The sequence below is a fragment of the Pan paniscus genome, chromosome X (genome assembly GCF_029289425.2).
Source record: "Pan paniscus chromosome X, NHGRI_mPanPan1-v2.0_pri, whole genome shotgun sequence".
NCBI lineage: Eukaryota > Metazoa > Chordata > Mammalia > Primates > Hominidae > Pan > Pan paniscus.
Window position 1 is genome coordinate 74,258,078 of NC_073272.2, and position 19,903 is coordinate 74,277,980.

The 19,903-nt window shown below is 39.8% G+C and overlaps 2 protein-coding genes across 3 annotated transcripts in view; both read right to left on the minus strand.

Annotated features, from left to right (window-relative positions):
- Positions 1–419: 419 nt before the first annotated feature.
- Positions 420–12,540, minus strand: LOC103787086 (polyadenylate-binding protein 1-like). Its single transcript, XM_055106205.2, has 2 exons — positions 12,501–12,540; positions 420–7,294 (listed from the first exon to the last, which is right to left on the minus strand). Exons 1-2 carry the CDS (start codon positions 12,538–12,540, stop codon positions 6,750–6,752), a joined length of 585 nt encoding a protein of 194 aa, XP_054962180.1. The 3' UTR covers positions 420–6,749.
- The window catches only part of RLIM (ring finger protein, LIM domain interacting), a 29,348-nt gene continuing 18,339 nt past the window's right edge, over positions 8,895–19,903 (minus strand). For both annotated transcript variants that reach the window (XM_003824392.6, XM_003824393.6), the window contains 3 exons: positions 19,474–19,665; positions 17,971–18,054; positions 8,895–16,722 (listed from right to left, as the gene is read on the minus strand). In XM_003824392.6, coding sequence (XP_003824440.1) covers positions 15,107–16,722; positions 17,971–18,054; positions 19,474–19,642 — 1,869 coding nt within the window. In that variant the 5' untranslated portion in view covers positions 19,643–19,665 and the 3' untranslated portion in view covers positions 8,895–15,106. The remainder of the gene's footprint in view (positions 16,723–17,970; positions 18,055–19,473; positions 19,666–19,903) is intronic.

Consider the following 19,903-nt stretch of genomic DNA (forward strand, 5'->3'; position numbering starts at 1 on the left):
AAATTTACTTGTTGAATTTAGGTTACCCATCAGTAAAATCACTAACAAGTAAAGAAATCACCAAGTGGCATCTAATGAAAAGGATCTGTGTAATCAGCTCTTTAAAAAATTAAGAACTCAGCTGTCCCTTTTCTTCATTATCTGGGCAACCCTTATCCCTACAGTTATTAGCGAAACAAAACAACAATGCTGGCCCAGTTATCAGGGAGAAGCTTGTTTTGTCTCATTTGTGATATTGGGTCCTAGCTGCTAATTTTCTCAGCGATGGCAGAAAAAGGTAATTCAGGTCGGCTGTGGTGGCTCATGCCTGTAATCCTAGCACTTTGGGATGCCAAGGTGGAAGGACTGCTTGAGCTCAGGAGTTTGAGAGCAGCCTGGGCAAAAGGGCAAGACCCTGTCTTAATTTTTTTTTTAAAAAAGGTCATTCAAACCAGATTAGACTAAAATAACACAAAGAGCCACATCACTGTTTATATGAATCTCACAAGCTGAGTTTCTTAGGAAAGGAAGGAAACCTGGAAAGAGAAGTCAAAAGCCTACAGCAAGGCAGAGCTGTCTCCAGGGTACTGGGTACTCAGCTTCCCTGCACTTCCACCTGGGGAAGGAAAGGATAGGTATGGGAAAGTCTTCTGCTGTGGTGTCATGCAGTGGCCCTAGTCAGATCTGTCTTCTAGCCCTGATTTTGCCACTTAGTAGTATTTAAGTAAGAGCACTTCACTCCTACGATTGAGACTCTCCAACAGCTTCTCATCTCAGAATGAAATTCTATCTCCCTTCCTTGGACTATACAACCCTTATGAACTGGCCCTGCCTTAACTTGTACTGCTTCCCCACTTCAACACTGCCCCTTTTCCTCCTTCCAGATAATGAGCTGAGTCCATTCCCTGGAGTTGGAAGGTTCTGCCTCCATCTGTTCATTCAGGTCTCAGCTTGTGATCACCTCCTCAGGTCTTCTCCAACCACCCTATCACATCTCAGTCACAATCACATCACCCCATCTTCTTTTCTTCCCAGCATTAAAGCACTATCTGAATTTGTATTTACAAAAATATTATCTGCCTATCCCTATTAGAACGTAACCTTCTGCCAGGCGTGGTGGCTCACGCCTGTAATCCCAGTGCTTTGGGAGGCTCAGGTGGGCAGATCACAAGGTCAGGAGATCGAGACCATCCTGGCTAACACAGTGAAACCCCGTCTCTACTAAAAATACAAAAAATTAGCCAGGTGTGGTGGCGGGCACCTGTAGTCCCAGCTACTCGGGAGGCTGAGGCAGGAGAATGGCGTGAACCCAGGAGGCGGAGCTTGCAGTGAGCCGAGATAGCGCCATTGCACTCCAGCCTGGGCGACAGAGCGAGACTCCGCCTCAAAAAACAAACAAACAAACAAAAACAAAGAAAGAATGTAACCTCCATGATGGCAGGGGTCTTGGTCTTGTTGACCACAGTACCCCTTGTACTTGAAACAGTGCTTGAGACATAGATTCCTAGTATTTTTTTTTGTAAAGACAGGCTCTCACTATGTGGCATAGGATGGTCTTGAACTCCTGGCCTCAAGCAATTTTCCCACTTTCGCCCCCCAAAGTGTTGCCATTACAGGCATGAGCCACTGTGCCCAGCTAAAATATTTTCTTGAATGATCAATACTGGCAGTGGGACCCGGAGCATGTCACTTAACCTCTGATTCTGTTATAAAATGCAAATATCCAATTGCCCCCAAATTGTTATGAATAACATATTAAGAGGACAAATGTAAAAAGGCCAGGCAGCTAGTAAGTATTCAACATATTTTGGTATATGACCTACTCATCAATCTGTAACCATCTCTCTATCTCCCCCTCCCTTTCAAGGCCACACTGGCAGTTCATGTTAACCTTTCAGTGGGAGCAAAGAGTGTGTAGTAGAGTGGTGGTGACTGGAGAGGGTAGGTGGTATAAATTGCAGTATACTTTCTTGTGAGTCTCATGGTACCTCTTTGGAACACTTATAGGTAGATATTTGAGTCATCCACAAAGATGTCAGAGTCAGGAATCTAGCCCACTCATTTCTAGGCTTTGGTTTATAAGCTGGTATTTTTGAACAGGAAATAAGGCCTAAGCCAGGTCTAGTTTATATATGCTGGGCAGTTAACCTATAAGGTATTCAAAATCAAACATACCGGCAAGGTGCGGTGGCTCATGCCTGTAATCCCAGCACTTTGGGAGGCTGAGGCCGGTGGGTCACCTGATGTCAGGAGTTCGAGACCAGCCTGGCCAACATGGCAAAACCCCGTCTCTACTAAAAATACAAAAATTACCCTGATGTGGTGGTGTGGGCCTGTAATCCCAGCGATTTGGGAGGCTGAGGCATGAGAATCGCTTGAACCCAAGAGGTGGAGGTTGCAGTGAGCCAAGATCGCAAAACTGCACTCCAGCCTGGGCAACAGAGTGAGACTCTCTCTCAAAAACAAAACAAAACAAAACAAAATCAAACATACCAATAACAATACTGAAGGGAACACCTTGGGGTGGGATAGAAGCAAAGAACAAAATGTCCTCTCCAGCTTTTTTTTCTTTGCAGGTGGTTTTGACCTGTCTTTAAAAGACAGAGAAAGGGTTCAGTCAGGGCCCATGTCTATACAAGGGCTATTAAACAGCACCTATACTAAAATGAAGCTTGGAATGTAATTTCTATTTAGCAGATTAGACTGATTTTCCTGTTTAAATATATAGATGCTTCTGGTCCCCAAAAGTGGGGAAAGGGGATTAATTCAGATGCTGAAGAAGATAACTTCTCAGTGCCTACTGCAGCAAGGCAAAAAAAAGATAGCTTCATTATTAGGGGAAGGTTTCTTTTCCATCAGAGCGATTGGGCAGAATTTGGGCTTAGTTGCTTGCTGAGTTGGTCTCTTGTTTTAGGAACAATCTTGTACCTTCGTGCCAACAGACACTGTTCCATTATTTTCTTTCTTCCAGGAAAGGGGAGGGCCAAGGCAAAACAATGAATGAATTTTCCTGAATTCTTGCCTTCAATCTAGATGGGGTTACACCCAAGATTATTAAAAAAAGAAATAAAAAGAAAAAAGAAAGGCTGAGTGATGTGCTTCTCTGGCATCTTCCAAGTTAGCAGCTGGATTCATGTACTACAGATAGGTTGGAGTCACCCACGCTAGAAACCAACATCTGTCCTCTACTACCAAGTAGGTTTTCAGATTATTTTGTTTGTTTTACATAGAGATAGGGTCTCACTATGTTGTCCAGGATGGTCTCAAACTCCTGGCCTCAAGTGACCCTCCTGCTTCGGCCTCCCAAATTGCTGGGATTATAGGTATGAGCCACCATGCCCGGCTGGTTTTCAGATTCTTAAATAAAAAGGCCACAGAAAGTGTTATGTTACACTCACACAGAAAGTACAAACCAAGTCAAACGAATCAGCTTTCTCCAAAACCTCAACTCCAAAGGCTCTTTCTTCAGAGGACTGTTAATATTTCACTCCATGTTGCCAAACAAAACAAAACAAAACACACTTTCAGAAATGACATTAGAGACTTGGTGTTGGAAAATACTTGCTTTCGTTCTGATCTGGTAGCCTTTATTCTCATATTGTCAACTTTTCTCCTTCCACCCCAGAAAACTAACTTAAAACTCACTTAAACATATGCTATCACTTAATACTTAACTACAAAGTGGAAACAGATGGTAAACCCAGGTTAGCTGTTCCTAACAAATGCCAGGAATATTCAAATACAGCTATTTCAGATGAACTGCTTGAAAGTTATTTATTTGTATTATTTTAACATATATTATGAACTGAAGTAAGAGAAGCTCTATGTAAAAGTTTGGGTGCTCATTCCTGCAATAAATAAATATAACTGCTATTTATCGGCTGCTATATAACGCTGCAGTTGAGGTGGGCTTTCCTAACTTCTAATCACAGGATCCTCAGCCAGCCAAGTTCTTTCGCTTTTGCTAATTCTTAATAGATTTCAAACTTTGGTAGGGAGTGTATGTATGTATGTATGTATTTATTTTTTTGAGATGGAGTCTCACTCTGTTGCCCAGGCTTGAGGACAGTGGCACAGTCTCCGCTTGCTGTACCCTCCGCCTCCCAGGTTCAAGCAATTCTCCTGCCTCAGCTTCCCGAGTAGTTGGGATTACAGGTGCACGCCACCACACCCGGCTAATTTTTTTTTTTTTTTTTTTTTGTATCTTTAGTAGAGACGAATTTTCACCATGCTGGCCAGGCTGGTCTCAAACTCCTGACCTCAGACGATCTACCCGCCTCGGCCTCCCAAAGTACTGGGATTACAGGCATGAGCCACCACGCCAGGCTGGCAGTGTATTCTTTTAACCGCAAAAGGGAAGGGGACCCGGCACAGTGGCTCACGCCTGTAATCCCAGAACTTTAGGAAGCCAAGGTGGGTTGATTACGTGAGGTCAGGAATCCGAGTCCAGCCTGGCCAATATGGTGACATCCTGTCTCTACTAAAAATACAAAAATTAGCCCAGTGTGGTGGCACACGCCTGTAGTCCCAGCTACTAGGGAGGCTGAAGCAGGAGGATTGCTTGAATCCAGGAGGTGGAGGTTGCAGTGAGCCAAGATCACACCATTGCATGCCAGCCTGGGCAAGAGTGAGACTCTGTCTCAAAAAAATATAATTTTTTTTTAAGGGAAGGAGAAAGGTGGTAGTTTTGTAAGCTTGGACAGCTTTGATGCACAATTAAAAGAATGAGGCTTTAGTTCTGGCGTGGTGTAGTTGAGCAGATAAGTTGTGCCTATGCACATTCATAAGCGAACTTTTAAAAGTCAACCCCATTTGCATCCTACCTAATCACATTCCTCCATATTGTTCTAGAGCTGCACTGTTCAATATGGTAGTCACTAGCCACTTGTGGTTATTAAGCATTTGGAATGTGCCTTGTCCAAATTGAAATGTATTATAGGTGTAAAATACTCACCAGAATTTGAAAACTCAGTATGAAAAAAATGTAAATATCCCACTAATAATTTTTATATTGATTACATGTTTAAATATTTACTGGGTTAAATGAAAACATTATTAAAATCAGTATCTTTACACATTACCTTTTGTAATGTGGCCGCTAGAAAATTTAACATTATATGTGGTGATGCATTATATTTCTACTGGACAGTGCTATTCTAGAGCATTTGGTGCATACAGAAGACAAATTGTGAATTTTAAAAAGTAGGTACACCACAGTCACCAACACTGTCCACTGAGAAACTCAGCGATATTTTAGACTTCAGGTCCCCACCCTACCTAAGACACAGGGAAGAGAAACCACAGACCAGCAGAATGCCAAGGACGTATTAATAGTAGGAGCAGAATACACATTTATCTCCTGAGGAAACAAATGAGATTCAGATGAGCCCTTATTCACCCATGAACTTTTACTCCTCAAATACCTACTAGATCTAGCAGTTACAACGTATTTGAATGGAGATGGATAATTACAGTATGTACATTTCTTAAGGTTTTGGTACTATTTTATCTATTTTTTGTTTTTGAGACAGAGTCTTGCTCTGTTTCCCAGGCTGGGGTGCTGTGGCATGATCTCAGCTCATTGCAACCTCCGCCTCCTGGGTTCAAGCGATTCTCCTGCCTCAGCCTCCCAAGTAGCTGGGATTACAGGCACACCCTACCGCGTGTGAACAAATCAAACAGGGTTGCTTTTCGCAGTGGTTCATAAAGTTGTTTCTAAAAGCTATTTAAACAAGTTCCAAATATCTTCTCAGCAATAAAGTTCTTGGAATGCTGATGGCTGCCCAAGGCAACTTAAAGTGCATTTTCTTGCATACCAATAAGCTGGTTGGCATATATATACATATACACACACGTATATATACAGACGTGTATACACACACACGTATACATATATATATACACACACATATATATGTATTTTTTGTTTGAGACGGAGTCTCACTCTGTCACCAGGCTGGAGTGCAGTGGCGCTATCTCGGCTCACTGCAACCTCCGCCTCCCAGGTTCAAGCGATTTTCCTGCTTCAGCCTCCCGAGTAGCTGGGACTACAGGCGCATGCCACCACATCCGGCTAATTTTTGTATTTTTAGTAGAGGCGGGGTTTCACCATGCTGGCCAGGATGGTCTCGATCTCTTGACCTCGTGGTCTGCCTGCCTCGGCCTCCCAAAGTGATGGGATTACAGATGTGAGCCACTGCACCCGGCAGGGCATAGTTTTTAAAAAGCTGCAATTTGAATCTTTCTAGTCATTTCATATTTCAAATTGTCATAATTGGGGCCAAGAGCACAAGTAATAAGGGGCTGAGATGACCATTTAACAATTCCCCAATTTTTGTTTTTGTTTTCACTGTTAAAAAGGAATTTTTATTAAAGCAAGAATTTTATAATCCAAATTACGTTTCCTTGCTCAGTTATTAATTCTGTTACTTAAAACAGAAGTGACATTTTGAGCTATTCCACAGTAAAGAATTACAAAATTAAAGAAAGGAATGTTTTACATTTTTGTACTTTGCTGAAAATTCTTTTTCCCAGGGTCTATAAAACACTAATTTGTTTCTATATTTTACTATTTTTTTGGTGTTTTTTTGTTTTTCAATCAATTAATCTAGGACTAGCATTATGTTTGCTAGACCTGGCATTTGCTCGGTACATATGGTTCAGTTTCCTTCTTTTATATTTTGCAATTTTTTTCCATATTTAAGTTTTTCGATGTTTAGATATTTTTCTTTGGTGAAGCACAAGTTTCTTTTCGTGGTCCCTGATCAATTTTAAACAGTTGGAACACCGGTGGCACTGTTAACTGCTTTCTGGGCAGTCTCTTTAGCTTGGTGGGCTTGTAGTACAGCTACAGCTTCAACAGCCTTAGAATGGAGTGACTCTGGAGACTTGAGCATATGAAGAAGTTTTGAATTATCAATCTCCAACAACATGCCAGTGATTTTACCGGCAAGAGTAGGGTGCATGGCTTGAGTAAGAGGAAACAGCCATTCACCCAACATTTGCTTTTGCTCTTGAGGGGCAGATGCCAACATGGAAACAGTCAAAGGTTCCTGACCTTGTACATGAATAGCAGGCTGTTGCACTGTAACTTGTGGCTGTGCATTAAGATGTTGCTGAGGATTGCAAACTCCCGCAGCATATTTATACTGTGGAACGGTGCGGACAGCAGGAGTAGCTGCAGCAGCAGTAGCTGCAGCAGCTGTAGCTGCAGGAAGTGGACCCATTGTCTGTGTTGATGAATTCACCAAATTTTTATTCCAGTCTATTTTGAGACTTCTGGAAATAAAACACCTTGATACCGTTTGCCCTAGGGCTGATTACAAGGTACACTTAAACTGCTAAAATGATAGTTCATGTTATTCATAGTGCTAAGGTGTATCTGGTAATGCCCAGTGCTTTACTGAATTTACAGTATATTACCATTAATCCTCCAAAAAACAAAAAACAATTTGCGGCCGGGCGTGGTGGCTCACGCCTGTAATACCACCACTGTGGGAGGCCGAGACGGGTAGATCATGGGATCAGGGGTTCAAGACCAGCCTGGCCAACATGTTGAAACCCTGTCTCTACTAAAAATAGAAAAATTAGCTGGGCGTGGTGGCGGGCGCCTGTAATCCCAGCTACTCGGGAGGCTGAGGCAGGAGAATCGTTTGAACCCAGAGGCAGAGGTTGCAGTGAGCCAAGATCGCACCATTGCACTCCAGCCTGGGCGACAGGGCGAGAATCCGTCTCAAACAAACAAAAAAATAAACAAAAACCAATTTGGCCTTTTTTTTTCTTGGCAAACCAGCCAAAACTGATGTTTTTCCTAAGAAATCACACCTCATAAGCAATCTAGTCTAGGGCTTGGGATAAATACTAAGAAACAAATTAGAAGTCATATAGTAGTGGGATTAAGAGCACAAGGAAGATGACTGCATCAAAGATGATTGCAAATAATCTGCTACTTACTATGTGACCTGGGCAAATTACCAAACATCTGTATCTCAGCTGCATTACCTATAAAATGGGTGGTATACTTTCACCTCACAGTCACTGTGATGATTAAATAATTTATATAGAATACTTAATACAATGCCTGACAGCAACCAGAAAAGTTTAGCTAATTTAAATATAGTTAGTAATCTATGCAAGGCCTTATAGTTAAATCTTGTCTAAATTCAAAGACCTCAAATAAACTGGACCCTTGCTTTCTTATTTTTTAAAATGACCATTAAGAGTTCAGTTTATAATCCACCCAGACTTATCGAATCCTTTCTTCTAGGTATCTGGGGGTTTTTTTGAGACAAGGTTTTGCTCTGTAACCCAGGCTGGAGTGCATCAGCATGATCACGGCTCACTGCAGCCTTGACCTCCCGGGCTCAAGTGATTCTACCACCTCAGCCTCCCAAGTAGCTGGGACCACAGCTGTGTACCACCACACCTGGCTAATTTACGTCTGGATCCTTTTCACTGACCTAAGATGCCTGTGCTTTGGCTTCATTGTCTAGAGCACTAACTTTTTGATGGTGGTACTGAGTTTCAAATAATAAAATCATGAATGACACTAAACTTAAAACCTTGGGAAGGTCATGAGTTGAAGAGCTGACTACATCAAAACTATCCTGAGAAACCGAGTTATGATGCCAATGACAGATAGCTCTGCAGGCACCAGAGGAAATGAAACTATAATACAATACACCAGGTGTCACAATGTGACGATTTACTTGAAACAAGGACATCTTAGTGGCTTAAGCAATATGTTTAAGAGATTAAGATAGAAATGGAAGACAGAAGTACAAGCACACGTGCACACCTACAAGTTTTTGTATATATACAGGGCAAGCAAGGGAGTGGTCAGAGCAATGGCAAGAATACAAGAAACAGCAAAGATGCGCCTACTTAAAACGTCATTCACATAAATCTTTCCAGGATTCTTGTATTGGAATATAATCTTTTATTTTACCACTCAACGATTAAGCCATTCAACTACACAACACAGATAAAACGGAAGTTATAACATATAAACCAGTACCTGCCCACACTCATAGCAGTGAGGGGAATAAAAATCAAGGTTGCACTGTAATTCCATTTGACTCTAAAAATCAAGTCTATTTGACATTGGTTTGAAGCAACAGAACCTTTATAGCAGATTCCCCTTTTTAAAGAAAAACCCAAGGAGAGATGATCAAGCACAAATGATCACTTCATGCATTTTATTGATAGTCTATATTTTAAATCTGCAGTATGACATCTTACATAGGGAAAAAAGCTTCTTCCTAAAAGATAACTATTAATAATCAAACCAGCTTTAATATGATTGACCTTTCAAGGTCTTGTTTTGCTTTAAACAAGTTAACTTTTAGCAGGTGTAAAGCACTGTACAAAAGAAAACTGTGTACATTCTCAAAATTTAATACAGGGCTTCCCAACCAGGAGTCTGCTGGATAGATATCGGAGAAGGGTGTTATGTTCAGGTTTAAATTGAAAGAAAATGAGAAACCAGATAAAGCAAGCCAACCAAATTAACTTCACTTTGTGCTCCTCTCTGCTTTTTTGAGTCTCTCCCGAAGGTCAGGAAGCCCTGGTATAACAATCACTTTAGTCTTTACAGAACATACATCTATGTGCTTTGTGACCAAAGACATAAAGGCAGCCTTTGTTACTGTTCCCCCTCCAAACCCCTTCAGGTTCTTATAAGCTTCAGAAAGCTTTCCAAGATTGCTGCCCTGTTCTTTGTATGAATCCAAGTAAACAACTATACCAAAGCAGCTCTTCCTGGGAGAAGATAAAACAGGCACAGATACATCACCAGGCCAACTGCGTACCTACTCAACTTGATACCTGATCACATGGCCCTACATCCTTAAAAGCAGCACCAGGGACAAATGGAGCTATCAAGAGGTAAAATCCAAACACTGGACAGTTAAAACACATACAAACCAGTTAAAAGAACATTAGTAATGGGGCACTAAATAGAGTTAAGGCTGGACAGCTGGTTCAACCATACCTTGGTATTGAAATAATTCTGCAAGATGAGCAACTTACAGAGGAACCTTGAAAGAGGCACCATGATATGACAGGGTTCACTTTCACTGCATGTCTTCAAGATATCTACTACTCAGCCCAACTGACCATAAAGCAGCTCGTGGAACTTTAATAAACAAATCCTAATAAAAATAAATAATTTTTAGAATGTTGGAGGGTATGCCTATTTCCTTCAGATCTGATCAAGACATAAGAATTATAAAACCGATACAAACTGTTCTGTGATTATCACTTGACAGTTCTAACACTGTTACACAGCTCAATTCTATGCTGCAGCCTTTAAGATACAAACTGGGGTTAAATGAGATCACTCACTTGTTAGAGAAGTATCAGATAAATTTTAGAACTGTTCCAGTTAAGGAAAATAATTCTTAATTTCATAATCCTAAAACTTTTTCTAAAAATTTTTGCAGGGCAGGTACTTAACTCATAGCTGTTTTAGTTGATTAAAAAATCTGATTTAAAAATAAGTAAGGCTGGGTGCAGTGGCTCACACCTATAATCCCAGCACTTTGGGAGAATGAGGCAGGCAAATTGCCTGAGCCCAGGAGTTCAAGAACAGCCTGGACAACATGGCGAAACCCCATCTCCACAAAAAATTAGCCAGGCAATGTGGTGCATGCCTGTAGTCCCAGCTACTTGGAAGGCTGAGGTGGGAGAATCACCTGAGCCCAGGAAGTCAAGGCTGCAGTGAGCTGTGACCATGCCACTGCACTCCAGCCTGGGTGACAGAGCAAGACCCTGTCTCAAAAAGTAAAAAATAAAATAAAATAAAAATAAATAAGTGACATACTAGTTCCTCGGATCTTTTACTTTTTTCCAAATGAAGTAAGCTGTCAATTTACATTTTTCATGTTTTTTCAAAAGCACACAATTTACTAGTTAACTCAATGAATTACAATACTGTTATTGAATATAAACATACTGAAGAATTAAAGGGAAAAAAACACACCTGACACTTTAACATGTGCCTTAACAATCTTGCATACTAAGGTACAGAATACTTCAGAAAGTAACAATCAGCATAGTCTTATAAGACTAGGAGAATAAAAGTGCCCTGCAAACATGGCTTCTATGTACTTAATATGGTAAAACATGTGACAGGGAAGCCTGTAAGGTAAAACTTAAAAAAAAAATCAAATAAGGCAGATTATAAATTTTTTTGTTCGCAAAAGAACAAAGGAGAAAAGGGGAAGAATAAAAACATTCTCCATCTTTAAAAGAAAAAATATTAACAACCACAAGGTGCCACTGTATTTTAGCAAGCTGTAAAAATGGCCTTTTAAGAGGAATTTTGCAATCTTTACCTCCCTATCATTTGGGTATTTTGGGAACTGACTGAAAGTCATGGCTGATGCTTCACCCATTTCATGTCATGGACGCCTGGGAAGCAGGTAGTTAAATACAAAGCATATTATGTGATAACCCTTCATAAATATAATTTGAGACACTGACACTAGGAGAGGATACTTGGCACAGAAAAGACATGTTATGGGGGGGGGACACATTACTTGAGGCAACACAGCCAATCAGTTTCCTAATCTTAAGGTTTGGAGGAATTCCAATCGTTTTTAAAAACTGTGTGTGTACACACACATATTTTATTTCCTGGTGCTAAAGGTCTTCTTATAAACTGTACAATTACCTACATTCCAACACTAATGTGAACACTTTTCTCAATCCCCACCTCCATTAACACCATTAAGGTGTAACTAACATGTTCTTTTCAGAGCAAATATTCCAAATTAACAAGGTGGCTCATCTTCTATAGTGTTGATACAAAGTCTGCAAACTTTTAACTTAACTTGCTCAATTTTGTTTCTAATAGTACTAATAAACCTCAACTTTGGCCGGACATGGTGGCTCACGCCTGTAATCCCAGCATTTTCGGAGGCCGAGGCAGGCACATCACTTGAGGTCAGGAGTTCAAGACCAGCCTGGCCAACACGGTGAAGTCCCCATCTCTACTAAAAATATAAAAACTAGCCAGGTGTGGTGGCATGCGCCTGTAATCCCAGCTACTCGAGAGGCTGAGGCAGGAGAATTGCTTGAAACCAGGAGGCAGAGGTTGCAGTGAGCCGAGATCGCTCCATTGCACTTCATCCTGGGCGACCAAGTAAGACTCTGTCTCAAAAAACAAAACAAAACAAAAAAACCTCAACTTTGTCAGCTGCTCAGAGTTAAAACAATTCAAATGTTTCAGACTAGAAAGTGAGTTTTTAAAAACATCTGAAATATTCAAGAAAATTTGGGTTTTGGTACTTTTCCTTATGCTCTGAACAATGTGAACTCCCAACATTGTTTATCCTTGTTCCTCTTACTGCATGAAGTTCAAACTAGGTCTTAAAGACAACTTTTCTGTACTTAAGAAAAAGTGCAAAGATAGAAAATGAAATGTAAGGTGTTTTGCAAGAAATGCTCCCTCGAGAATGGTGTTTGGATGTGGGTGGGGGGAAAACGATTTTTGTTCTCCATTGTAATCTGACACCTACGAATGACCTTGTCTTCAATGTCCACAACACTAGTAAGCATGTAATAATCACGGACATCGCAAGATTAAAAATTAAGTAGCAAATTCCACTAAAACACTTGTATTCATTCTATACCATCGAATGGAAATCCGTGAGTGCTACTGAAAAAGGTGTTCACATGCACATGTCCAATATGTGCATTCCACTGAAGGCTAAAAGCTTAAAATTCTATTTCCAGTGTTTATGAATAGCTTCAATATCTACATTCATAGCCAGCATTCTGCTTGAGTTAACTCTTACTTTAATACTTCACAAATGAGTAAGTACGTCTTGGGAGATTAGGAAGGTACCTGTTGTCAATAACTTTCTCTTATGCTTAGAATGTGCTGCAATTGTTTTTAAACTATTTAAAATGAACACCCCTATAATAATGAAACACTTTATGCCAAGAAGAAAATTGATTTGTTTTTAGCCAATCAAGACTACCCTGCAGATCTGAAAACTGTAGATTACATCCTTAGGAAAGGAGAAAAGGAGGCTCACAAATATAAAGGAATCCTGACTTTTACACGGACAAATTTTTAAAAAGATAAAATGTATTACATAAGCGCCATAAACAGTGAAATCTGCTTATATTAAAAAAAATAAGTGAAGCTTTGTTTGGACATTATTTCCTTGCAAGAGCAGTACATATCCTTAGTAAACAACTACCATATTTACAAGTTAATTTCCTTGATACTTACATAGGATTGAAAGCCAGAAGAAATCATGAAAGAGTGAGCTTTGAAATAATCTTTACAGCTAAGTTGGTAACAGTGAAGGTACCCAGACAATTCCTAAAGCAGACTTGTTTATTTTGTAGAGTATTTGACTATGTCTGGGTAGCTAGCTTGCTTTGATAAAGGCCAAGGACAAGTTCAATCCCTATTTTGGCCTGTTAAAGCTTTTCCCAGAAGAACAAATATCTGCTCCATAGTCATTCTAATCCTAACCCCAGCTAGTCTCAAAAAAGAAATTAGGCAAGAGGACTGGGGTTATCATGAAGTTACTCTTACTACTAAGAAACCAACATAAAGTGCATGTCCATAGATAGCGAGTCAGCAGTCTCATTTTCATATATGGGCAGCACAATTAAAATCTGAATTTCAAATAACCCAACATGACTTTCAACAAAGGATAAAAATCCCTTAATCTTCAACTGGTCTTTAAATTTGAGATGTTAGGTCTGTGTTAGAGATAGTAATGAAATATTATCAAGTGTGCACTGGTACCTTAAATGACAAATCTCAAAAACAACACAAATTCGAGACTTTCCTATTAACACACACGTGTACCAACTGCAATTCATATGCTAAAAGTGGTTTTATAGTCTCTTTCCTCCATTTTTTCATTTTTGAGGAGCAGACTTGTAAAAACATCAATTTAACTTGTGCTAGGTAGTAGTGGTTTGTTTTTCTTAAACCAAAACTCTGCCAAACTTGCTGATCTTCTGCTTCATCTACTCAGGTAGAATACCAGGTCAAGCTGCTGCTGCGGCTGCTCTCACCATATGAAACCAGTTTGTGTCTGCATTATTACTGTCTTCAGGAAAACTTTAAATTCTTCAGAGTTTTCTTTACTCCTCCCATATTTCACTTCCTGCCTAAATCCAAGTTAAATTATACAATTTCCACTGGTCTTCAACACGGTTTAATTCTGCACTGTCCTTTCCTTTGCATGTCACAGTAGCTGTTCACACATTAAATATTATAGATATGTTCTGCTCTTGACATCTACACACTTACAAAAGCAGCTTTGTACTTTGTTTGGTGTGTTTGTTACTATGTTGGCTCACAAAAAGCAGTTTTCTCAGTTCTAAGCATGGTACTTTACAATTTTTAATGCATTCATACAACAGTGCATTGGAAAAGTACTGAGCCTCTACAAAATAGCTTTACATTTTTAAACAAATGAATGTGATTTTTTTTCACTTACACAAGCATAGGCTTTTTAATATTTCCACAAGATAAATATCTCAATTAAACTATAAGCTCACTCTACAGTGTGCCACAGTGATGGGCTTAGGAGACAGTTATACACTTAGAAGATCCTAACCTTAGTGTTATTTACACTGACATGTCCAGTATCACCAAGTCTGAAAGGTGAACAAACAATACTCAGAATGTGGCTGAATTTGTGTTAACTAATAACTGGGAATGATATAGCTTTAATCACTTATGAAACACATACTGTAACTTAGTCTAAACTGGTAATTTCCTTCGCTCCTCTCTTATGGTGTGGGAAAATTTAAAGATCAACATGAAAAAGGAGCCATTGCTAAGGCAGATCTTTTAAGATAACAAAGGAAAAATTGACAAGTGTATATGATAAATTATCAGTAACAGTGATGCTACCAATTTAACTGGTACGGAAATCAGATTTTTAGGTCCTATAACGTGGCTTTTAAAATATTTCCTTTTATTCTGGAACAAAAACTGGAGAAAGGACAATGATTCCTTCAGAAAGCAATGACTCAATTCAGGTTGTTACTTTACACTTAAGTACCACTCAAAAAGTGGACATAAAAGCAAGTGATTCCTGTTTGCCCATCACTATATCAGCTACATAGCTGAGAGTTCAGATCTTAATTACACAACACTTTCTCTGTTACCAGAAGCTAAGACTGCTCTGCGACAAATAGGACAGGTAGAATTCTCAGATAACCAGCGATCGATGCAGTGGACATGGTACTCATGGGAACAAGGTAGTTTACGAAGTTTGTTGCCTTCTGTATATTCTGTAATGCAAACACTACAGGTTTTTAATGCATCATTTTCACCAAAACTTCTCATTGCCAAGTTGTCAATCTGTTCTTTGGTGAGTCCTCTAGGTTGGTCATCATCATCCTCATTTAAGAGGAAAAACTGAGCCAGGCTAAGGAAGGGCAAAGAGCCACTTTCATCAAATGTGACTGGGGCCCTATGTCGACCCTCTCGCCTGGCACCTGATGAGCCTGATGATGAGCTTCCTTCATTACTGCCTTCAAATAAATCTGAGCTAGTTTCTGAACTTTCACCACCGGAACTGGAACTAGGACTGGAACTGGAACTTGAACTGGAACTGGAACTTGAACTGGAACTCGAACTGGAACCAGAACTACTACCACCACCAGAACCTCCTCTTCCACTCCGTGACTCTGCCCTTTCCATATTTCGATTTGAGACTGAGCCAGTAGGCTCTGAGTCGCTATCACTGTACATAAAATAGCTTAACTCACCAAAACCTGTCATTATCTGCCTTAACATGGTCTGAATTGCAACAGATGTAGTCTCACTTAAACCAGTATTTAAGATTCTACGAATGGGAATTCTGATGGTACTGACATAGGTTCTCACACCTGCACGCTCAGAACGTGAAAATGTACGCCTAAAACCTCCTCGTTCACTTTCATAGGTGACAGTGTTGTTTGGTGTCTGAGACCTAGACCGAGTTCTGCTGGCTATGCTATCTCTCTGCCGATATTCTCCAGGACGAACTCTTCTTACTTGAAGATCAAGGACTATGGTTGGAGGTCTCTGTCCTGATCCTGTTGATTCACCACTGGCAGCTGTGTCTGAAGAACCTGCTCCTTGAGAAGCACTTCTTGTTCCAGAAGCTGCAAAAAGACCTCTACTTAGCAACTCAGGCCCAGATATTTGCTGCCTCAATGTCACGTGGTGCCGGGTTCTAGAACTTCCCTCCGTCTCATTTACCAAAGGATGTTCAAAAGTCTGAGATGAGATACTATGATGAGATCTTCGTGGAATTTCACTCATTGGATGCAGAGGTGACCTACTTCTTTCAGCTCTTGCTCTGGTTCTCCGATGGTCTGGGCTCCTGCTTCTTGCCCTCCTCTGACCTCTGGTAGGTGGGACCTCTGTTAACGCTTCAGTTGAATTTCGTTCTGATCTAGATGGCCTTGCAGATGTTGATTCAGATCGTGGGTTTTCCACTTGCCTTTGGCTGTTGTTTTCCACGTTTTCTCCACTAGAACGTCTTGCAGATGGCTCATTTTCATTCTCTGAATTTTGGCTCCCATTATTACGGTTAACATTTATCTCTAAACTGAATCTGAAATCACCACTGTTTGGATTAGTCCGACTCACTGCTCTCCAAGATTGGTTTCCTCTTTGCCCACTTCTTGTTGTATTTCCAGTTTGTCTGACAGAGTTAAGCCAGTCTATTATAGAGTCACCATTAGACACATCATCTGAAGAGTCTCCTCCTGTTCAAAACAAAGGAGGGGGAGAGGGAGAAAAAGGAACTACTAAAATGAGGACAATCATATAAGTGCTCTGAAACTCTGCATTAAATAACTTAAAAATTCGGAACACATTTCATAATTACAGATTTTTACAAACTATACTGCATAAATTTATAAGGCAAGAAAATTCTAATTCCATTTGAAAAGAGCAAGCTACACTAGAGAAATTTAGAGAATTATTTGATTTTTAAAGGGAATCTGGAGGAAGTCTATTTTCAGTATTTTATCATATACAGAGCCAAGCATACCACTGTGGGATGGTCAGAAGACGTTTTTTCAGTCCTCTGCCAAAATACTAATGTAATCAAACTAGGTAAGGAAACAGTGTTTAACGAACAGTCACATTAGTTCAAGCTACATTTCTGTCAAATTTTTATTAGTCTACATACTGTGCCTTTGATAACATTTGAGGTTGTTTTAAAATACAGGACTATTTATTGTAGCCATAAGAAAAATACAAACAAGATTTATAGGTTTAAAAGCATTTGAATATTTCTTAATGTTACCAAGGTTTTCAATGGACATGAAGTTAAAGATCAGATCAAATAAGTAGTCTGAACCTTGCATAGCACATATAATGGCATGTTCAAGAACCAAATTATTATCGTAGCCTCTCAGGTTGCACAATCAAAATCCCTACTTGACACTGGGAGGGAAACACCAGACCTGAGGTTAGAGCAGGATTTCTCAACAGTGGTACTACTGACATTTTAAGCCAGTTAATTCTGTGTCATGGGGGCTGTGTTGTGCATTATGGCATGTCAGGATGTTTGGCAGCATTCCTTCCCTCTACACAAATGTCTCCAGACGTTGCTAATGTCCCACATGGGGCAAAATTATATCTCATTAGGAACCACTGGGTTTAGACATTTCTTTTTGCTGGTGAAGAAGTCACATGTTTATAAAGAAGGAATTAAGTAGGAATAAATTTCAATGGAGGTGAAAAACAAACAAACAAAACAAAATCACATTTAAATGGGCCATTTCTCACCGTGTTCCAATTAACATAAACATCCCAAAGGTGAGGTAGAAAAAAAACGCTGACATTCTCACTAAGTATCAAGAAAATGTCAGTTTTCTTTTTATGAGCAGTTACTTAGCACCAAATTAATTTGTGCCAAATCTGGATAATCTTTGGCTGACATTTACTATTACAAAGTTCCTATCATCCCATCGTCTATCCACCTCCCCACCAAAACCAAAACATACCTCTATTTTCATCCGAGTTTTGCGGTGGTGGGCCTTCTTTAATTTGCTGTAGTCTTCTCAGCAACTCTTCCTCAGTACTTTCACCTGAAATTTAACACCACAGGGCAAAGATGACATTAGGGGTATGACAATCAAATACTTTATCAGTGACTCACAGTAATCTGACACAAGATGATTAGAAAAAAAATCATATCTTTAAAAGAGAAAACTTTTTCAAACCAAAAAGAAAAACCAAGGAGTAGGTAGGTCCTGGGAAAAATTCACTTCTTTGGAAACATATTAAAAGCAATTTACAAAGTTCTTTTGCATATAACATCTAACTTTGGCTCACGCCTGTACTCCCAGCACTTTGGGAGGACGAGGCGGGTGGATCACCGGAGGTCAGGAGTTCGAGACCAGCCTGGCCAACATGATGAAACCCCCATCTCTACTAAAAATACAAAAATTAGCCAGGCATGGTGGCAGGTGCCTGTAATCCCAGCTGCTTAGGAGACTGAGGCAGGAGAATCGCTTGAGCCCAGGAGGCAGAGGTTGCAGTGAGCAGAGACTGTACCACTGCACTCCAGCCTGGGCGAAAGTGCAAGACTCTGCTTAAAAAAAAAAAAAAAAAAAAAAAAAAAGGCAAAGGCAATTCTAAGCTGGGCGCACAGTGGTACCACATCTGTAGTGCCAGCTCGTTGGGAGACTCAGGCAGAAGAATCCCTTGAGTCCAGCCTGGGCAACATGAGACCCTGTCTCAAAAATAAATAAGTAAGTAATTTTTAAGAATTGCAGCTTTGAGAGGAAGATATTGTTATCTGCATTTTAAAATTAAGAAACAGACTGAGTGACAGACTGGCTTGCCAGGAGCCACACCAAACAGCAGTGCCAGAACTCCACCTAAAGCATTCTGATTCAAGCCTGGTATTGTTGGCTAAAAACACACTCCCTCTCTTAAAAGTCATGCTAAAACCTTACCTTTTAAAATCTAAGCAATTACTCAAAGGTAAGTAGAATTAAACAGAAATGAAGAGGAAGACAGATACTTTTAACTAGGATCAAATGGGACTTAGTGGGGTAAAAGATAATTAAGCACAAACTTCTAATTGCTATGTTACCCAAGGCTAGCTCTGGAGGATTACAACTGGGACATATTCAGAAAATCAGAGATAACAGAATAAGTCTTTCCTAAAAACTAAGTTCCCATTAGCTATTCCACACTCGGATTCTTATCTAGTAAGTTAGATAAAGCTAACTAAGAAAAAAAAGATTTAGCTCCATTCTTTTCAATTCAGTTCGCTAAAAATTCATAATTCATAAGTTAAAAATCTCTCTGATATAGTGTAATTCCAAACATCAGTAAATATAATCAGGTAATAAATACAGCAATAAATGTCATTCCATATCCCCTATGTTAAATAATATTTCATAAGGGCTAAAGAAATGGATTTTTAAAACAGGTTCAAGCATTTTTTTTAAACCAGCAATTTACACTTATAAATCCTTAAATATATGTAAGCATACCTGGGGTGCCTAGCAAATTGTTATCTCTCATAAGCCTATAATCTTCTTCACTCAGGTTATTTACAAATTGATAGAAAGCTTCTTCCCGATCCAATCGGTCCATCTGACTTCTGCGCTGTGCTGCAGACTGATCACCACTTCCTTTGTCATTGGAATCTGAGTTTTCCATATTGATGAACAAGTGGAAAATACCTGAAAAAAGAGACTAATCTTGAAAATAAAGGTCACTATGTATTCTATACAAGTTTTAATTATGTGAAAATCCAGAACGTAGGTCTAGAGATGGATTTTCAGACCTCAAATGAAATTTCCTAACAAAAACTCCTGAAAAGCACTGTTATATTAAGAGTAGGTCAAGGGTTGGCAAACTACAGCCCTTGAACCAGACAGGGTTGGCGAACTAAAGCCCTTGGGCCAAATCCAGCCATAC

Coding starts and splice junctions, on each gene's coding strand:
- LOC103787086 (XM_055106205.2), bottom strand. CDS start 12,540: ATGCTTACTAGTGTTGTGGACATTGAAGACAAGGTCATTC. Junction 7,295..12,500: donor CATTGAAGACAAGGTCATTC/GTAGGTGTCAGA, acceptor CCTTGTAATCAG/CCCTAGGGCAAACGGTATCA.